Source organism: Aptenodytes patagonicus, chromosome 2 (assembly GCF_965638725.1).
Source record: "Aptenodytes patagonicus chromosome 2, bAptPat1.pri.cur, whole genome shotgun sequence".
Classification (NCBI taxonomy): Eukaryota; Metazoa; Chordata; class Aves; order Sphenisciformes; family Spheniscidae; genus Aptenodytes; species Aptenodytes patagonicus.
The window spans coordinates 132,337,196-132,358,757 of NC_134950.1; the positions used below are offsets into that span (position 1 = coordinate 132,337,196).

The 21,562-nt window shown below is 41.8% G+C and overlaps 2 protein-coding genes across 2 annotated transcripts in view; one reads left to right on the top strand and one right to left on the bottom strand.

The window, feature by feature from the left end:
* Window positions 1-6: 6 nt before the first annotated feature.
* Window positions 7-2,482, top strand: DPH3 (diphthamide biosynthesis 3). Its single transcript, XM_076331234.1, has 3 exons — window positions 7-200; window positions 351-425; window positions 917-2,482. The coding sequence occupies exons 1-3, from the start codon at window positions 93-95 to the stop codon at window positions 980-982; spliced, it is 249 nt and encodes an 82-aa protein (XP_076187349.1). The 5' UTR covers window positions 7-92; the 3' UTR covers window positions 983-2,482.
* A 14,482-nt stretch (window positions 2,483-16,964) lies between these two features.
* The window catches only part of GALNT15 (polypeptide N-acetylgalactosaminyltransferase 15), a 29,066-nt gene continuing 24,468 nt past the window's right edge, over window positions 16,965-21,562 (bottom strand). The window contains exon 10 of the mRNA XM_076331235.1: window positions 16,965-20,933. Coding sequence (XP_076187350.1) covers window positions 20,787-20,933 — 147 coding nt within the window. The 3' untranslated portion in view covers window positions 16,965-20,786. The remainder of the gene's footprint in view (window positions 20,934-21,562) is intronic.

A 21,562-nucleotide genomic window follows, 5' to 3' on the forward strand; every position in this document is an offset into this window, starting at 1 on the left:
CGTCCCGTCACGCGACGGGGTGCGCGCGCGGCTGCGGCGCGTGCGCCCCTGCGTCCCTTCCGCCCCGTCCCATCTCTTCCTCCCCCGGCGCCATGTCGGTCTTCCACGATGAGGTGGAGATCGAGGACTTCGAGTACGATGAGGAGACTGAGACCTACAGCTACCCGTGCCCTTGCGGAGACCGCTTCCTCATCACGCGGGTAACGGCGGGCGTGCAGGGAGGAGGCGGCGGCGGGGGAGCTGGGGGGGAAACGGCGTTAGGCCGCGTTCGCGCCTCCGCCGGCCGCGGGTGTCTGTGGGTCGGACAGGCGGCGAGTCGGTGACTGTCTCCTTCCCGGGGGCTGTTGCAGGAGGACCTGGAGAACGGCGAGGACGTGGCCACCTGCCCCAGCTGCTCCCTGATCCTGCGCGTCATTTACGACCAGGTGTGTGCGCGGAGAGGGCTGTCGGGCACGGTTGCGGCCTGCCTCCCCCGGCGCCGGGTCGGCCAAGTCGAGTTTCGGTTTGCCATCCCCTGAGGAAGGCTCAGTGGCAGCTTTTAAAAGTCCCTGGTAAACATGGGATAGGGTTGTGTGAGCTAGTGGCCCTTTTGTTTGTGACTACGGCTCCTGCCTCATGGCTTGTTTTTCTCGTCTCCTCCTGTCGTGTTTGGGGTTTAAAACCTGCCTGCTTGGGTGGGTGTGGGGTGGAACACAGACAAAACAATGTCACTGGTGTTAAGTGACTTTAGCAGCCCTGTCAACTAGCCTAATAGTTTTTCTTATCTAGTAGGCGTGTTACGGCTTTCATGTTTTGGGAGACAGATTCATGCCACTTATACCTAGACTAGAAAACAAAATGGTTATCTGGTGTTTTTTGAGGGAGAGGAGATCCAAAAATAATGAAAATCAACTAAAACTCTACTTGCTGTCTTTAGGAACAGTTCATGCGTGATGAAGTCGTTGCAGAACCTTTGACAAACAAGGAATTGATTAAGTGCTGATGCATACATCGTGAACTGTTGCTGCTTTAGAATAAGAAAATATGGGGATGGCAAGTGCGGAAAGAGACATGGTCCTCCTCCTGGAAGTGCTCGCTGCTGTGAGATACAAGTGCAATAACTGGCTGTCTTCATAATTTGAATGAGAACTTGCTGGGACATCATCATGTGAATGGGCTTTGTTCAAAAGGGTTATACATTTTAAAAATTATGTAAGTTGCCATATGTATTCCAGAAGACTCGAGGAGTATGATCCTAATTGGCAGGAAGTCGATATAGAGGAGAAGTGTGCAGAGTTGTGAAATTAAAACGTTTATCTAGTGATGGCTTCTTAGCCTATGGAGAAAAGCAGGTGATGCGTGGGTGTATATCAGTGTGAAATGGCATTGGGAGCTGAAATGTTGGGAGACAAAATTGGGAAGTCCGTATGACGTGATGCCATACAGAATTACAGCTTTGACACAGTGTGGTATCACCTAGGATGTGGGCTCGCGTGCTTCCTGCCCATGCTGAATATGGGGAAAAAGAAGCGACCCAGAACCAACGCTGTTGGTAAATTGTTTTTACTGCTGTAAGCACAAAGAAGGTGCAGTTGTATTTATACCTGCAGCAGGTGCAACACATAAGTTCGGGCAAATTTGTTTCTTAAATTGCAGTTGCTTTGAAACAGCTTTGGTAGCTGTTATCACGTGACTCTCTGACATAATGATGATGTACTTTTGTGGGTGTTGTGTGAAATGAAACAAAAGGAGTCAAACTTCTTACCCGTGCAAAGCTAGCAATGTGCAAATGGACCTCAACTCAAAGTGGATTGTAGTTTGCCCATATTTTCTCAACAACTTTGTGATTTGACTGTTGCAGCAAATATAAAATGGGCTGCAGTTCTTTGTGCCATTTGTAGTAGTACATTTGCTGAATTTCTCAGTCTTCCTTTGTTAGGTTCTGTCGCTTCCTGGATAGGAGATGCACACATTTCGCTTAATAAAGAGGAATTTTTTTAGGGTAGAAAAGAGTTGAAAGACTATACTCCAAAGTCCCTCGATTCCAAGACTACTTCTTGTATTACAAGCCACTGCATTTAAATATTTATTTAAAATTATGGTCATTCATGTGTTTTAGTAGGATTTGACATCTGTGAAGTTAAATTTGGGGAAAAATACTTGTGCAGCATTTATAAAGTTGTTTTGCTCCAGGCACTAGAGATAAGCAAGTCTTACTGAATTCTTGCATTTAACTATTTTTGTTCTTAACAACGTTCTGTGAACGTTGAAGATGAACATTCTAATTATTTAAAAAAAAAAAAAAAAGGAAAAAACTACACCCTTCAGTTAGAAGTTTGGAATGGAAGATGCACAACCCAAAGTGTTTTCCTGCCTAAACCAGAAGGTGGCACTCATGTTACTTCAATAATCTGTGCTTCAAAAAAATGCTGCGGTACTTTGGTTAGCTGTATCTTTCCAAATATTTATTTTGGCTATTTAAATAAAGATATTTAAAACTGCACCAGTGGTTATAATGGGTATTGCTTATTCTGTTTGTGCACCAGCCACAATGATTTCCAAAGGTGTTGAGTTGCTGCTGCTGCTGTGGTAACGATACTGGAATTTCTTCAGGTTAGCTAATAGAAAGTGTTTCAGTCTATCGATAGGTGCTATAAAGCAAATTTACAGGAACCTTATTTAAGCTCCTATTCAAATTTCTACTGCATAAATATCTAAAGGATTTTTCCACAAGTCTTCTACATAAAACTAAGTAGAGTAAGTTTCAAATGGAACACCAGGGAAGGCATACTCAGAAGTAATTACATCGAAGTAAATTGCCAGGTGGAGCATCTCTAAAGGTGCATAGATTTTAAAGAAGTAATTTGACCGTATTTCATTTTCTAATGAAGGTAAGGCACTGTCATAAAGACTTTTATGAAACTGGTGTAGAAAATTACCTACGCTCCATATGGTTGAATTCCTACATGGTTGTAAAAAGTGTTTATCAGCTGAATTTTACTTGGCATGTACTAATACAAGCTTTCAAATGATACTCTGCAGTGTTCCCTGCTCATCTAAGGTACAGGTAATGGCTTTGTTAACAGTAATTTTAGCAAAATTAATTACTTTATTACATCAGTTGGGACAGTCAGTGCTTAAGGTTTCATGATAAGCATATTCTTACCAAGTAGGAACAGGATCCAAGTTGTATAATGCAATTTATATGCACATTAAAATTATTTCGTTACATAGTATATATCAAAACTTTAATGAAGTATGCATTATGTTTGCTTTTCTGGAGCTTTTTTACAGCATAACAGTAAAGTGTTGTGGCTGACTTAGAAAAGGATGTGGCCATATTTGCCCACAAAAATTGCTTTCAACTAAGTCTCATTGCAGTGTCTCGAGGATCTCAAGGCAGTAGTTGCTGTCCCCCAAAAAAGGAGACAAAACAAGGATGGATGTCATGTACCTCTCTTTTGTTGCCTTTCGGGAATCTGAGAGGTGTTTAAAAACCATTGCTGGTTTGTTGCTTTCCCTTCTGCTCTGCAGAGAGGAGGGGGGTTGTGTAGCAACTGAGTTCATCCTTCATAAAAGCTCAGTGATGCTAAAGCCAAAGAGCTGCCCGCTTTTGTGTTTTGTTAACTTGTAAGAAGCTTTTGATTCCAGTGATTGCAGAGAGCTTTTTAAAAATTCTTCTGTACTGTGTAATTCCAAAATACCAGTCAGGGCAATCTGAGTAACCCATCAGAAACGTTCCTCTTCAGGAATTCAGTCACAAGGTTTCTTCACAGCACCGCAGCCTCTTGCACAGCGCGCAGGCCCCTTACGCGTTACTTGTGTATTACATGTTCGTAGAAACCAATGGTTCACTTGTCTTCTAAAAAGGCAATTGTGTAGCACACAAAGAAGTCTTTTGCTTGCTGTTTGTATCTGACCAGCAGATTGATTGATTATGTATTTGATTAGGTCCTTGACTCGGCACAGAGGAGTCCAGTGTGATGAAAACAGCATCATGTGAACGCTAATGGAGTCAGTCATATTTGCTAGAGATTAGAGAGGGTGGAACAACATCAACTTCAGATATTCAAGCTCTGAAATTGCTAACGCTGTTAAACGCCGCTGAACTCCCATATAATATTGAAAACAAGCAATACACTCTGTTCTCACTATTTTATGGGAAGAAATGGAAGATAATTTGCTCTTCATTAAACTAAAAAGGCTTGGCTTCTCCGAGCAGTCAGATTCTTGTTTGCATTTCAAAGAAACTTGCTGAGAAGGCCGTGTACTTTTGGCTCATTGTGCCTGTATATCAGTGGCATACATGATTAGTTTTCAAAAGTTGCTCCAGAAGTTAATGACAGAGGCCCTCGACCTCCAAGAGCCGAGGTCGTTAGGCCACCAATTTCAGCCATTGCACTTGTGCCATTTGGCTGTATGTTGGGGAAGTCGTAATGTCATAAAGGACCATTACATAAATACCTTGGCATTTCTTCCCTCCGTCATGATTTTTAGATTTATTTAGATTCTCGGCACCAGTCAAAAAAAATGACCTTTGCAGAACATCAGTTTAATAAAGATCGTTACCTAGATTACCAGGTCTATCTACCAAGAAGCAGATATTGTTTAATTTCAAATAAACCTTCAAAATTTCAGTTAAGAAAGTGAACTGACAACTATGTATTGTCAGCAAGAAAAACAGTTTCCGCATATCCCATTTCCATCTCTCCTCTATTCCAGTTTAATGTTCAGATCAGGCTAACTGTAGGGCTAGGTATTTGTTACACTGAAAACTTCTTGAAATGTTTTTACAAATAGGATTTATCAAGATACTTAGCATAGTAATGAATGTTTGCCATGATTTTCTCCTAGCACAGTTCCTTGTGGATTGCTTTCTCTTTATGCTTAGTTAGGACATAGCTTTGATTCTGATTCATGGTAACTTAAAATGCTAATTTCTTAATGTCTCTCCATAGTAGCGGTGGCATGGAGGAGACAGGGAGGATCCAGAGGATCCGGTGTAACCGTGGAGGTGCTGGGCTCATCAGCCCTGAAACTGGTCAAACCTTGTGAGTGACAGAGGCAACAACTGGCAGAAGCTGTGCCAAGCTGGGAAACAGCTGTCGCAATGTCACCGGCTGTCAGGGAGGAAGTGGGTCAAATGGGACTAACCGAAAGGGTAAAAGCTTAAGCGACCTGTTACCACTCCTTCCCACCCCTTGCCGTCGCTGTTTCGATCTGTTTGCATGCCAGGTCACCTCTCCAAAATTCTTGGCAGCTCACCAGTCCAGCACAGCCTTCCCGTCATGTCGTGGAAAATCATTGCCGTGCCGTTTACCCTGCCGCTGAGCACAGCCAGCCACGAGAAGCTCGCTCCGAAGGCTAGGTGGTGCGCGAAGGTCAGCAGCAGAGCTGCCCCATCCGGCAGTGCCATCGTCCAGCTGGGCAGGCAGTCACCACAGCTACTGTAAGAATTCTCTCTCTAAAAACCCCTCAGCTGAACAACAAATTGGTATTTTCTGCGTTAGGTTATGTGCTGCAACACGCAAATCTAGCCCTTTAACCAGGTCAAGCAGAAAGTGGGGCTCTCAGAGAGTTCTTTAGAGCTCTGCCTGTGTGGAGTATTTTTTTTTTGGAGCCAAAACCTTGATCACAGTGCCCACCAATATGCTCTGAGACAGGAACAGCCCTGTGCGTCCTCACTCTTCGCTTTCAGTGTCCGCCCTCGTTGTTGGAGTTCTTTTTCTTTCCTCTGCGTAGAGAAGGGAGGAGCTCTGCCAGGATATGGTGATCTAAGGGAATAATTCAAAATATGTGTGATATTGGTGTTGGCAGCTGTGTAATTGAGAAGGAAACTTTTGGGACCCCTAAATAACGGGTCATGGTGAAACATTTCCAAAGGAAGCAACTAGACTAAGTCATGAGTATTATGGTCTTATGCCTGCTCTCTTCCTTGTAGTGGAAAAGTAATTTAATTTGCATTCATGGAGTAGTAATTAATTCACGAATATTTGCCCCATATATATATTGTTATCTAAGCATCTTTTCTTTTTACTCTTTTCCATATTTTCAGTTGTTGTGTGGTTAATACAGTGTAGCTTTCAGTGTCCCATTTTCTTCTCAGAGTCACTTCCCTGACAGATTTTGTCAGCTCATTGATGTTGCTGAAACCAAGCTTTTAAAATTTGAGTTGAGCCCCTGAAGATCCTACGTTTGCCTTAAAATTGTAGTATTAAAAAAGTATCTTAAGTTTATTCTTTCATTTTGAAGCTTTTAGGGATCATATTTTCATTTTGCTACCAAGATTCTCTTTTTTGTTGTGTGGGGGTCATTTTTTGTTTTTAAGTCAAAGCTAAGATCCTTATCATGCTGTTTGAATGCTGAAGCTGTTGCTTTAGGGAAAGATCCAACTATCACAAGACTCCGGGTAAAATCACCAGGAGCTGGCAATACACTGACCCATAAGCCACTCTTTCAACGCCCTCTTCAGGCTTTCTGCTCCATGGCAAATGTTTTTGCTTTGGTCTGAGTTGTAGTTCTTCTGGACAAGTCAGAAAACACCTTTTTGACACGTTGCTTATTTCAAGTAAAAGTTATTCCAGTCCGTCAGCACACTAAATAGCTGCAACGTTTCTGAGCATGATCGTTTGTGTGTAGCCCTACAGTGTTTACACAAAATACAAGTTTCTGGTATAATCTTAGGAAGAATAACTATTCCACGCTCCCTAGGAAAAAATTACATTTTTCAAGGGAAGTTCTTTGGTTTTTTGTTTTGTTTTTTTTTTTTTTTTAACATACTGAAATAGATACTGCTTAACAGTTCTCATTTCTGATCATAGGCCTGTTGCTGCTTCTTTCTGTGGAAATTGTGTACCTATGCAAAGCCAATGCAAACATCTTCCGGTATTTATTTTACCTTTCAGGCAATAGTGAGACTGGTGAGCTCCAACCGAGTTAGGTATACTGCAGCATAAATCTATCATTTTGTATTGCTCCATAACAAAGATTAGAACTGATTTTGTAGCTTGTGACAGATTTTATGATTAACGTTTCATTTAATTAAATATAGAAAAAAGTAGATAAAATATGAACCCTACGTTGTCGTACCTTTTCTCTCATTATGGTAGAATACATTTTACTTTTTATATTATGCAGAGGCTTCTGTGACCCCCAGTGCACTGCACAGGTGTTACCACGTTGGTGGATTCTGGTGTACATCCCTTCGCTTGATACGGGAACCAGACTTTGGATTTAGATATGAAAACAGTCTGGAGGCAGAGATACAGAGAAACCACCTGTCAGAGTACCATTTCAGAGCCAGTAAAGAAAGCTTCTCTCCTAGAGGCTGAGATGAACTGTGGCAGCAAAACAGGTAAGTGCATCAGAGCAGAAGAACTGGCTGTCCCAGGTCAGACCGAGGGTCTGCTTAGCCCAGCATCCCATCTCCAGCACTGCCCTGCAGCTAATGAAGAGTCTAACACCGACCAGGGCAAGCATTTGGGGATACTTCCCCAGAACAGCCTACTGCACAATTTGTAAGTTATAGACTTCTTGAGACTGGTGTATTTGTGTTCAATAGCATAAATAAGTATATATTTCCATGAAATTGTCTAATCACTTTTTGAATCCATGTCACAGCTTAAACCCCGCTGCATCCCATGGAAAGGAATTACACAATTTAAGTACACTTTGTGAAGAGAGACAACTCTGTTTGTTTTGAACCCGTTGCTCTCTAGTTCATTTGAAGACACTTTTTGGATAGGAAGAGACAGTTTTCTGCTCTCTCCTCTCTGTCCTACTGATGACTGTTAAGATTTTTTTCTTACCTCCCCTCAGTTATTTCTTCTTCCAGCCTGCAAAGTCCTTGTCTAGTCAGCCACTCTCCACACAGGAGCTGCTCCATACCTGTGATTGTCTCTGTTGCCCTTCTCTGAACCTTGCCCAGCTCTCCTGCACCATTTTTGAGAGGAAGGGAGATAAGAACTGTGCACAGCTCTAGACACAGGTGCATCATGCATACATTGGCATAATGATATTTGTTCTCTGTTCTGCTTTCTATTTTCCAAAAATCCTTAACATTTGATGTGCTTTTTTGACACTTGCTGAGCACTAGGCTGACATTCTCTTAGAACTAATGTTTAATTAAGGGAAAGTCCTTCTAGAATCTAAGCCTCAGAGTAACCATGTCTTTCTCTTGCTCATCGCCTCGGTGTCTTTTAGAAGGCGAGGTGATCTGAGTCAGGTATCATCAGCTCAGGTGGTCTTTCTGCTAGTCCCTCCCAGTAGCTGTTCTACTACAACCTTCTAATGGCAGCTGATGAAGATGTGCAAACTCCATGCATTTTGGTAGGACTGTCCCAGACTGGTTAATGCTCCTCTCCTCCCATCATTTAGCTGACTTTATTTATTTAGTTTTGTAATTTGTTACTTCCCTTCCATGTTCTTTTTAATTAGCCATATTGCACTTCTTACATTAGCTTCATCGCTTTCTTCAAGGACACATCAGTGGCTTTCCTGATGGGTATCTGAGTTTTCCAGGCAGTGAAGCCTTTGACTGGAGTTGGTGGTGTGTTTCAATGTGAGATTTCTTTTAAATTTGAATTCACTGTATTTACTTTTCTAAAAGGAGCGTGGATACTGCCCAAGATGCACATATAAAATAGCACCCTTTTTGAAAGGGCAAAGAATATTTTTTTTCATTCAAAACTACTATTTTCTTGTAACTTTATTTTCTAATACTGGCCCGGGGGAAAAAAAAAGTCTTATCCTGAATAAATCATGAGTGATGAATGTGTGAGAGTGAAGAATTCTTGCTTCTCCTTTTGAAGAAGGGGTTAATTGTGCCTCACGGTCTCTCTCCTCTTGCAGAACTACTCAAGATAAAGCTATTTCTTGGAATAATACCCTTAGGAAGTTAGTGACCTAGAATGAGCTTGGCATAGAATTGCCTTTCAGCCTTAACTGTGATATTTGCTGCTGCGACCTCCATACACAAATGGTTTTTGACAGGCTTTGCAAACAGCCTGGGGTCAGAGCCTACGAGCTTTCCTTGGGCAAATAAAAGCTGTGGAGTCAGGAACATAATCCGTTTCCCGTTGAGACAAACAGCAAAATTCCCAAACCCTGGGATGGTGCACAGTGGGACACTGACGGGCAAACGCAAGCGCTCATTGTAGGACTGTGAAAAGGACGTGGCAAACAGCAAAACATGCTCCCTGCCAGGGATGGTTCATGAAGTTCAAGCACTGCTGTTAACTGGAACCAAGACCGTATTTTTAACATCCCTTGACATAAGGCCCAAGGGAGAGCGGGTGATGGCACACCAAGCTGGCATCCTGCCTTGGGCATCAAAATACGTTTCTGCAGCCCCTACACCTCCACTGCAAGCTGCTTAGCCATCTAGAGACATGATTTTGCTATGGAAGCAAGGGTGAGTGGGAGAGAGGGCTGATACTTGAGCCTCTCCTGTGCGGATTTCCTCTATATGCACACTGAGAGCGCATGGTAGTGGGGTGGTCTGGGGGGATGCACTGATACAGGGCCCAGCTCCTCCTGCTAATGAGACTGAGGATTTTTTCCCCGCCCCAGCTATTTGTTCCAGGCACTAATCTCAGAATTTGTTTCTCGCTTGGTAAACCTAGCAAGTAACCTAGCAGTTAGAGCTGCATGGTTATCCCCTGTGCATACAGCAAGTGAGGAATGATGTATAGAAGATACACACTGGAAGAATTTAATCTGGTCCCTACAAAACACTCTGATTCTTGCAAATCCTTTTTTTTTTTTCCTTGATAGTTTTTTCAAGTCTGGGATTTTCATAACTGAAGGAGAATTCAAATAAATCAGCAACTGGAGAAAACGCCAAACAACCGCAGTCAAACTTTCTGTGTTTTAAACTAATAGACCCCCTTCTCAAGATATTACGCCTAACAGGATTTGATTGCGCTTTCTCAGCCAGAGAATTTCTGTCAGTACCTCTGCCAAATGCACGGCCTCACGGAGGGAGGATTTGATAGCGATCCAGGTTAAGCCAGCCTCTTCATTCATAGGCAATGACTGCCAGCCTCACACAGACTGCAGTGGGGCCACCCAAATGTCGAGTTTCCATTGAGGAAGGCCAAGTTCCCCATACTCTTTTTATTTTTGCAACCGTAGCAGGGCCGTGTCCTTGGTTTCTTTCCATGCCAAATAAAGCGTCTGCACATTTTGTCTAGTTCGTTTTTGTACGGTTGAGGCGTTTATACCAGGAGCACCTGCAAAAATAGAGGTCTGAAGAAGGACATTCATTTCCGACAGGTTAATCAACCCGAGGAATAAGAAATTATCATGCTAGATCTGTAAACACACTTGCAGGTTGCCTTGCAAGGGCAGCTTGTGAAGATTAAACTGGCTGGGGATACTCGGAGCTCTAGGCACAGAGAGCCCTGTGAGACACGGCTAATATAGAACGCTCAGAGGCAGATCCTGTCATCCACCACAGCTGCGCAAATCTGGAGTAACTTAGGCTGCTTTGGGGATGTTACTTCAGATCCACTTCACCCCACAGAAGGGCACAATTTAAATGAATTACCCATGAACAGAGAATAAAGGACATGTGCAGTAAATAATACATTTCTGGGTTTTCTGCCCCTCATGACTCTCTCTCATAAATATTTCAGCCTCAATTGCTGCTTCACCGTGTCAGCCAAAAGATGAGACTGGGCAAGTGCATTTCGGTGTCATTCATGTCTGAGGCTGTTATGGCTCAGGGTGAGGCAGAACCACAGACAAACCCCTGATTTCTAAGATCGTGATGCTGTCCTGACCAGTGCTGTATTTGAAGTGCCACAGGGAACATTCTGTGACTGCTCTTGATCAGCTCCGGCTCCCGTTTTTTTTTTTTTTCTTTATCTCTTGATGAATTGAAAAATAGGGAGGAGAGAGGGGAAGCAATTTTATATGCATAAAAATCAGTTTGGTCCAAAAGTGTTAATTGAAACAATTCAGCATTTATGAAATGAATAATTTCATTCTGAAGAAGTCAATATAAAATATCACAGTATTTCTCACCCTGCACAATCCCTCCATGCAGGCTGGCACTTGACATCAATCAGTGAGTAGTTTTGATTCCCCCAGAACTTAATTTTTCAGGGGACTTTACGCAGTGAATAGTGAGTCTGATTCTCTTTTTTGTACATTACTGCTGGATTGTTTCTAGTCACTTATTTTGTTTGGCAGCTATACAATCTCTATTACAATACCCTCCAGATGTAAGGTACCTGATTAGAATCAGCCTCAATCACCATAACTTGCTTCATGGGGTCAGGCTGTCAGCCCCACCATCAGCTGCACCCGAACACACCCCTACTGTGTTCCACACACTGTTGGTGCTCCTGACCAGTTGTGCAACACCAACTGAGGAGCAAAATGCCTTAGTGAGATTTGAAGAGCTACATCCATGCCTGGAGGCACAATGATTGTGAAGAAACATCCTTTTCAGAAAATCATCTGAAACTACTCAGTTTTAATATTCTACTTTCTTACTGAGCTCACTGTCGTATTTTAAACCTGTCAAATGTGTTCTATCAATGTGAAATACTGTTTACTTTTGCTCATTCTTGCACTATCCAGATCTTTACCATGCAGACTCTTTCCGGTATTTTCCCCCAGATGTAGCATATTGTAATTCATTGCTCATGACTGCCAAGAAATGACAATTCCAAGACCGTCCATAGTTCACAATATAGTTATTTTGCTGGTGGAAATTCCATCATTTTTTTCATTATAGCCAGTCCAGCAGAAAGCAACCAGAAAGCTAAATGAGATGAGCCTCTCAAATAGGGCAGGGAAGAAACCTCAAGTATAGATTTGCGCATATTTCTGACGTGTCCAGCCAGAAAAAGAGAAATCTTGGTCTCAGTAGAACAAATGCCCACCTGCACATCTCACAGTCTGAGAAATAACCTCCTTTGTCCTGCCCCTTCTCCTGCTGTTATTTGCTCTCCTGTGTTCTCCATTAGGATTGTCTTTCTACTGCCAAAACCAAGAAAAAATGATACGGCTCGCCTATGTACTTGCTGGATGTAGACTTTGTCCACATCTAGGGGTTTTATTCATTTTACTATTTATTTTGCAGGTGTGTTTTAAACATTTTTAGTAATATAATTGCACTGATGAGACCTAGTATAGGAGTAGGTATAAATTGCTCTTGCCTTTTTTGCAGCTTAATATTCTCCTCAGTTCAGAGGGGGAAATCGCTGGCCTGGCAGAACTAGATCCACACAGGGGGGGGGGGGGATTAATGGAATGATCTGGCTAAAGCTGCAGACAAAAAACAACAGTTTTTTGTTGTCAAGGCTCAAAATGAGGGTTATCTGGAGAGATGGAGTTTCATGGCCTGTTGTACATTTCCAATGTTCATCATGCCAAGAGTATTCCTATTGAGAAACAGAAAATCAGGGGTTAAATCTGTCATCTCAACTCTGTAGAGTCACCTTGAAACCCCATAATGAAATATCAATAATTGAGGATAGCTGTTTGCTAAAAAGATTACTGACAAGCATAAAATAACTATCACCGGTAGCTATAAATGTATTTTATGTCTTGGATATTTTCCTGGCAGACTTTAGTCTTTCATTGAGTTATGCAGTAGCAGCCCTGAATTTGGACAACTTGTGCTCAGAAGAATAGTAGGATGTTTTTTGGGGTGCCAGAGGGGAGAAAGGATAGCTTTTTTTTTAAATCAGTGTACCATAATTTTCCTTGTTTAGCTCAAGAGCATACTTCCCTCCATAAATGGAGAGGTCCATTTCAGTTTATTCTTTTGCAGTGTCCTGCATAAGAAGGAAGAAGATGAGATAACTCTTCCTGGAGAAAATCCAGAATGTTAATTAAAGAAATGGCATTTTGACATTCGTTCCTTACTGGCTGTTCCTTACTGAACTAGAGTTCATGGCCATACTGGTATTTCATGTCTTGCTTTCATGTTAAGAGCTTTCCAAGATGATCTTCTCTACAGACGCCTTTTTTTCTGCCACTAGAGGTCTTAAAAATAATAAGGGAAGGAGGCACAAAAAATAATAAGGAAAGGAGGCACAACGTACCCGTGTATTTGACACGAGAGCATTCTCACAAGGTGGACCTGAGTGTCAGGTCGCTGAAACCCCCGGTGGGTCGGCTGACAGCATGGGTTAGCACTAGGCAGACTGGAGGAATGGCATCTGACTGTTGGACACAAGAGATTAGCTTTGCCTCCGATCCAGAGAGATTTTCATGCGTTCCTGCCGTGTCCCAGAGGAGTGGGAGGTAGGCTTTTCTTACACTTGGGCGATGCTCAGGTCATTTGTCATGCCACCCAAGTTAGAGCAGGGAGGGTTGAGCTGTGGAGGAAGGCTCTGAGGCTGCTCGGATCTACCTGACAAGTGAAATGCTAGGGGGAACCAAGAGTGAATCAAATGCCAAGATACTAAACAGCGGGGCAGCTACCACCAGCTGAAACAGCTTCGAGGACTTGGTTCTGGGTCCTTAATCCCCAGCCTCCTGCTTTGTCCTTTCCCCTCCAGAGCTTGCTTTTGTAGGTAGGGAGGGATGAAAATCACCCTGGGTGCCGAGGAGAGCAAAGAGAGAGTAAATGGCCTGAATGCATGAAAATGTAGAGAAAAGCTTTCCCTGCCAGGTGTGCATTAGGAGCCAGTACTTGCAACATAAACCTGAGGCTGCTGTTATCGTTGTAGCCCTGTTGGGCTGTTCTACAGTGCTCCAATGCTGTAAAAAGAAATGGATGGACGTACTTGGGAATTGAAATTAAATTCAGCTTTCCTATTTGCCACTTTTCTCTGTTCTTTCTCTCTGTTAAAAATTGAATATTGATTTTCCTCATTCTGCTGAGTCTGCAGCCTTTGCTAGCATGTAATTGTTATAAACACCTTCACTAGAGCTGGCGAAGAAAATTCCGGCAAAACAATTTTTTTATCAAAAATTGCTTGTTGAAAGCAAGACATCCCAGAGGAAAACGTTCTTTCTTACGATAGGGCGACAAGGAAGTGGAGCCTGGCACCTTGCCATGGGCAGTCCGGCACCTTGCCACAGGCAGCCCGGCCTGGGGACCTCTCCCATCGTGCCTCCAGTGAGAATCCCAGCTCTGTTTCAGAGAGTAAAGGGAACACTGGGTCTTGTTTCACGCAGAAACCAAACCGAACTCAGAAACCTTGGAAATTCTGCAAAATGGGATTACCACTCTCTGCCAAGCCTGAACATCATGTTACAATGTCTAATGTTGAATTAGAATGTACAAAAGACTGTATTTTTCAGAAAAGACAGGCATTTTCTTGTAATTAGCAAATTATGGTCTCATCGTACTTATTTTGCTTATCAAGTTATTTTTCAGTGTCAAGACCTATTTTGTTTCACCCTTCCCTGTCATCACTGATTTAAGAGTTGTTCTTGGCACTAGGGAATCTTAAGAGTGCTTTCACGGGCTGCACGCAGGAGGTTGTTCCAACAGTAGGAACTGGAGCTGAAACCGCTCATTGTTTATGTAAAACTAAAAGTTATTTCCTTAGCATCAGCACCAGGCTCCGTTCCTGCGGTTGTACGTGTGCGTATCTGCGCAGACACCACAGACTGACCGCAGTTTGTTACACTAGGAAATTAATGTTTCCTTTGCTTCTGCAAATAAAGGAATCAACAGCAAACTGCCCTGAAGAAGCGGCCCTTGCCACCGTCTGGGAGCTTGCTACGGCAGCTGGTGATCCGTCAGCTGAACTGCTTGAACTCAGGAAGCATTCGTTGCTCAGTCAGACTAAGCGGTCTTCCAGGATATATGATTTGTTGACTGATTTGTAAGTTAAAACAGCTCTTGGCACCACAGATGATGAGGTTTTGATGGGTATGACACATACACAAATTAGATAAGAAGACAAAAAGCCAGTGTTTTAGATAGACAACTTGGGCAACGAGAATTTTACTGCAAGGCTTAGTTTTAATTGACGTGATGAGTTTTATGCATCTGCCCACTTGAAATATTCTGATTATGAAACTGTCTCTTTGTTCACTGCTTGGCTCTTGAGTTCTAAGCGGGCAAAGCAGGCAGTGTGTGCTAATAAAAGGGACAGAAAAAAGAGGAAGACGCTAATGCAATGAACTATCTTCTCCATAAGGCTGTTTCACATTAAAGATTTTGCTTTGGCTTTTGCTTACAGCTTTTGAGCACTTTTGGTTTGTTCAGTAATCCCAAACCATATGTATAAAGAGTGATTGGCAGAATACACTGTGTTTGAAGCAGCCTCCCAATGGCCTGTACTCAGGTATAAATGTCTGATGTTCAAAATCTTTAGAGATTAACTCCTGATGCATCAAAGTACAAGTTGATTTTCTTTCACATCTGCGATTAAATTTTTCATGTAAATGTCACATTAAATGATGAAAAAGAGACTGCACCCCCCCCCCAGTTTTCACCTAATAGGATAGTAACTTAAGAAGTTAAGAAAAAATACTGTGAAAAACATAATACCAAAGGATGTAATCCTTTAAAGCTCATTTATGCCTATAACAATATAAGTGACATTATTAGGTTATTTTTTATCAGTCTGTAAGACTGAGAGACTAATAAATACATGGCAAAGAATGGAGATTTGTGGAAGCAATCTTTTGAATAATTGCACAAAATAGTTCAGATTATTTTGAAATATATTTAGTATTTTTATACAATACATATTTTAAAAAATGGATTATTTTCACCATCATCTTCTCAATTTGTAACACAAAATTACTGTTAGTGTAAATAAACATCATGATAGTATTGCCAAAGGTCATGGACCTTAACAAAGGTAACGGTGTAGCTACTTAGAAACTGAATAACGTATTCAGCCTTTAGTCTGGTCTGTATGTAACTTAGGTTCAAGCTAAAAAGAAGAACCTTGCTAACAATCCTGACGCCTGTATCTGCCGTAACTTTCTAGCCTACTCAGCAGAAAGATATAGAAGATTTATCATTAATATTAGAGTTAACATCTTCTAAATATTACAGAGACTTTTCTGAAAATTTAAGTTCTTACTCTGATCGGACCAGGTCATGCTGTAACACAGCATCCTACACAGTGGGGTCTCTCTTTGTGAACAAAGAAGCTGTCTTGAAAAAAATGTGCTATTGGATGTAAGCTTATTGGAGGAAACTGCAGATAGTAGCAGGGGAGTTTGTTCTTGGCTGTCATCTCTGTGCCTACAGCCAGATCTGGGGGGAATCGGAAGAGCTGGGCACTGGGGTTGGGCTCCTGGAAGGGATTTTAGCCTGGGTACCCTTCGGATGATGTTCCTTCCACCTAACTCCAGTTTAAAAGCTACACATGCCACCTAAATTAATCATTAAGACTCCCTCTCTAATCAGTAGTGAAAGCAAGCACTTCTAGATAGTGATTCACCCATCTTGTCTAAATACTTGTCTTTGAAAAGAAAGGCATTACCTCTGGAAGTGTTCTCTGCTGACCAGTAGAAGCAGCCTAGACAATTAGCTTAGTTGTGACTACTGTTCAGGTGGCTGCAGTTAACAGAGGTGAATCCTGTCCCGTGTGTCTAACGCATAATAATCCCCAAGTGGGATAGCTATTTTACAAAAAAACACCATTTGCAGCTAGAAAGACAGAGAAAACACTATGCCTGCTATCCCAAGTCATGTAGCCAGATTGTTTTTCTAGTGTATCCTTCCAAGCCACCCAGTGAAGAAACAGCTGTGAGCTGTCTGAAGGGTGTGCCAGAGATCAGGCTTTCCAGGGACGCTACTCCTGTAGTCCCTATTCAGACCTTTCCACTGAAACCGATAGAAATTATGGCAAAGGACTATAAAATCAAACCCCCTCTAAGATGTTAGTGGAGGCAGGGTCCCCCTGTACATTTCTGTAAGACCGTTAGGTGATGGCTAAATGAAGGTGGAGGCTTTCCGACAGGGTTTTTTGCAGACCCGCTATTCTGCAGCATGAGGAAAAAGAGGCATTAGCCAATCATATCACAATGAAGAGGAATAAAATACAACATTTCACTGTGCACTGATATACTTTATTCAGGGCAGAAGTGTGCAGTTTGCATAGCTTAAAAACATGAGCCAAGAAGTTACCAATATTTGCAAAACACTCCTCTTTTATTCTCTTCCAATACATTCGTGATTTGAATCAAACTGCTGGAGATAAAACGAGATACAAAGGCAGAATCTGAAAGCTCTCACTCACATGTCACCTTCCAGCTGTTATGAAAATCCAGGCTGCTACTGTTCTTGTCTTGGTTGCCTCAGCATAGCCCCATTCCTTCCTAGGGAAATCTGTAATGGAAGCTATTGCGTTTTAGTAAGCAGACAGTACTACAGCTCAGTCAACGACTCTAAGGGAGGACCTGGAGGCACTTACACGTGGACTGAGAGATACCCTGAACATTTCTGTGCTACAGGATTTAGCATAAGGGTTGCTCTAACCTTCCCCTTGTTCAAACTTCAGGTTAACACACGGAGAAAAATGCTGCCATTCTGTTTCTCTGCATTAGTGATGACACTTCACCTGACAGGACAAGCCCCAGACTACGGCCAGTACCGTAGAGTCTAGGTTTAAAAGTTAGGTGCACCAACTGGGTCTAGGTTTAAAAGTAAGTTGAATAATAAATACTTCAAGCCTTTATGTTCTTCCATTTCCAGTTAGCTGGAAGAGGAATAAACCACGCTATTTAGTAAGCGTTGCCAACCGAAAGGTGACCTGTTCTTGAATCTGACCTTTTAGCTCAGCTTCATGGGTGGGTTTGGCTCAAAGCATTCATTATGCCGGGGTTGCCAAATTCAAAGAAACAGGTGGAGTTAGACTCTAAGATGTTTACTCGTGTTACGCTGGAATTCCTTTGCTTTTGCCCGAGGCCCTGCTTCGGAGGCCGTCAAAGTTAAAACTGCTACTCTGTTCTTGCCTGAAACATTTTGTTCTTACTTTTCTCTCCCGTCAATGGGAATTAGAGGAACCTGAAATGTTGTCCGTGTCTAAATGCAGAGCTAAAAGTAATTCCAGCTCATGATCAAAGCGTGGCTGTCTGCTAGTGTGTGAAAGATGGGCAAAAATGAGGAAAACACACTAGCACGCTTAGCAGAGACCCTCTGTTGAGCCCCCTGTACAACCTACGTGAGGAGAAGGGTCTAGTTGATGGATCTAACCACAGGGGCAAAGTGTAAATGACCACAATGGGGAAACAATATTGGTACAACCAACCAATCAATTTAAAAGGCATACAGGAAGGAAACTAGGAAAAACAGGGGAAAGATGTTTTCCCTTTGTTTTTTTTGTGTAATAACAAGTTACGTTTATATTAGAGGGAAGTGTGCTCCACGGTATGGCCCGCAATCCGTGTCCTCTGGCTGTCCCCGTACAGAGACCTCCTAGACCACACTGCAGCTCCCTTCTGGCCTGCGCTCTGGAGTTTAGTTCCCTTGGAAACCAAGCACACATTTACACTGTTACTAAAAGCAACAAGTATAATAACAATTATTTTTTAAATGGTACTGAACCATATATTTTCATTTTATTGTTGGAAGAGGTATTACGTAACATATTTTTCTGTTGTACATATATCTACAGCAAACCTTATTTTCTAGGTTTTTATCATTATGTTAAAAAGCAGTATAAGATGAGGATGTCCGCATCTCTTAAATTCAATTCCAAACATTTCCTCTCTAAACCAAAAATATTTTCATTCTTCTTTGTGATAAATCCCACTTGTGATCAATTATCATATTCGTATACAAATTTTTTAAACATTAAGCTAAATGCTGAAGGAATGATATTCCCAGTGTAGAGTCCAAAATGTAATAAATAATACATAATTAAAAAATCTGGCATACTAATAATTTAAAACAAAGGCATCGCATGTCATTAAAACAGCATTTCACTCAGCTTTTATGCAATTTTAGAAATTCTCTTTTCTCACCCTAGATTTGGGCAATATGATCAGGGATCACTTGGTGTTCTGGAAGAAGTTGCTACCATCCTTTCAGCTGAAAGTTGAAGCATTTTCAAGAATGTCACAGGAAATTTTAAATGACACAGCAGCAAATGGTATTAGATTCTGATGCTATCAATGAAAGAGTAAGTGGTAATTAGGGTGACTGGAGTGATGCCTGAACATGGTGTGGAATCTGTAGCACTCAAAGCAAACACAGACCTCACTGGGAAATGTTTTGGACAACACAACACAGAATGCTGTTCGTGTCTTCTGTTGTAACCAATTTTATACGCTTGAAACCAATTTATTATGATTTACCAAGAGCAGGTGACTGGAAGGCTTTGAGCAGAATATTCTGTTATTCCTTCCTTTCTCTAAAGTTCAAACAACATGCTGTACATTTAAAAAAACCCCAATTTTCTGTCTCTTGAAAAAAATCCCCAAAACAAATTAACTTTCATTAATGATGCCCTTCCCCTTTAATAAATACATATGGTTATGACTGATTTATACTATAAATGAGGTGTGGTGCTGATGTGGGAAGACTCCCACATCTTAGCAGGCTCTTGGAAAGTGTCATCGTTGTTGGTTTTAACTCCAAAATTGAAAGTGCCCTAACAAAAATACTGATAGAAGTTTGCTTTGCTAGTGCATACTGTACGAGACCATTCTCGTTACCCAACATCAACTCTCATTCACTTCTTTGAAAGACAGGAGGTCAGCAGGGATGCAGGCTCTGCAGAAGAAGCTTGTTTAGAAAATTTTGTATGCTACTGTCTTTTGAGGATCAGCTTGGAGACCCATGACAGCAAGAATCTAAAAGATCTTGGCTAAAAGTGACAGTGTGAAAGACTTACTCACTTTCACAGTGTGAAAGACTTAACTCAGGCTGCAAGCAAGTGGAAGTAGGCACCGGTATTTTCTTCCTAGGTAGCCACTGTTGAAACCTGCTGTTTCCCTTCATTTGCTCTTTTCAGCCAGCACTTTTGTCACTGGAATAATAATGAGCTCATCCCATAGCTTTATAAGAGCAAATGGATGCCACTGATACTTTCCATTTCAAAATAAGCAGGGAAGTTGTTACCCTTTTTTCTAATCTAGTTCAATCTTCTTCCATATTCCACAGAAGTTTCCTGAAGAGTTGTTCTTAAATTTCATTAAAACAAAAAAAAAAAGTTGTTAATATTTCAGTCTCATTCTCCCATCCAAATTAGACTGTAGACGAAGGATTTAAGGAAGGGTGTGCCAAACGCTGAGGACTGTTGGTATTTCAAGTCAATTAGAGCAGTTAGTGCCTAATTAAGTGCTAATTTATGTTTTGTGCAATCTCATAGAGGGTAGAAATTTGGCTCAGGCTAGTTGGAAAACAAAATTTTAGCTATTACACGTGAAAACATCTACTACTTTTATGCATACAAAACCTACTTTGTTTTATACGAGTCGAGTGCACTGTAAAACAAGGCTAAACTCTTATCCTGGTTTGGCTGGCTTCCTCTTACAGTTCCAAAAGTTCCACAAATATTCCTTTTCCTGTATCCTCAGAAGTCACAGAATATGCTAAAAACAAGCTGTCTGGCAGCCAACTTTCCATGTTTCCTTCAAAGGGCAAACTTAATTGTCTTCTGCAATAGCAGTTGAGAATCTATTGATGTTCACAGTATCTTTACTCCCTGCTTCACGGAATAAATAGAAATTTTAGCTAGAGCTGAATAAACCAGGAACTGGCAGCAACTATTTGAGCCAGGCTTTCAAAGGAGAGACCTTCCTAACTTCCCTGCATGCTACAGCAAACACAAACGTCCTTCTTGTCCATGCAGGAAATGTATCTTGAATCCCAAACAGAAGTAATGTTAAATTTTGGAGACTTGACCTCCACAGAGACCTGTCAGTCACCTCTGATGTAGCACATGGGAACGTTCAAATTGCCACACCTGATTTGCATTCTTGTTACATACACACAAAACCAAGTCCTTCTCATCTTCACTCTTCGCTGCCTCTATGCATTTGCCAGAAAGGACATGGACAATCATTCCATTCTACAAGATGAGAGAAGAAGGGAAAGAAAGACCAAATTAAAACCAAGGGATTTCCAGTAAAAGCTAGGCCATGTTTCTGAAACTTTTTACATACAATAGATCACCAGTAATGACTGTTCAAAATTTTTTAAGTATTGCTCTGAACATAATGACTAGGTTTAGCTTTGAGCCCAGGGCATGGTGAGTATCCATAATTCCTTTTGAAGCTGACAGGAGTGGTAGGTGCAGAATTCAATAAATCTCTTTTCCACCACTATTTGTTTCCTATGGGTACAGGTTGTCAACAGCATCAACTACAGTACTACAGGCCACAAAATTTCAAAAGGACCAGTGCTTTCCTTAGGAATCAAAACAAATTACAGTAGGAACTGTACCAGAGGATTGCAGCATCCCTATAACTACAGTAACTGCTATTTTCCCAGGCTGTCCTGGAGCATGACATTTTTCAGTCTTGTAGAGGAGTTCCTGCTCTGCTCGGCGAAGCCCACTGAATGGAACCACTGAGTGGTTAAACATTGGAACAGGCTGCCCAGGGAAGTGGTTGAGTCCCCATCCCTGGGAGTATTTAAAAGACGTGTAGATGCGGCGCTTAGGGACATGGTTTAGTGGGCATGGTGGTGTTGGGTCGA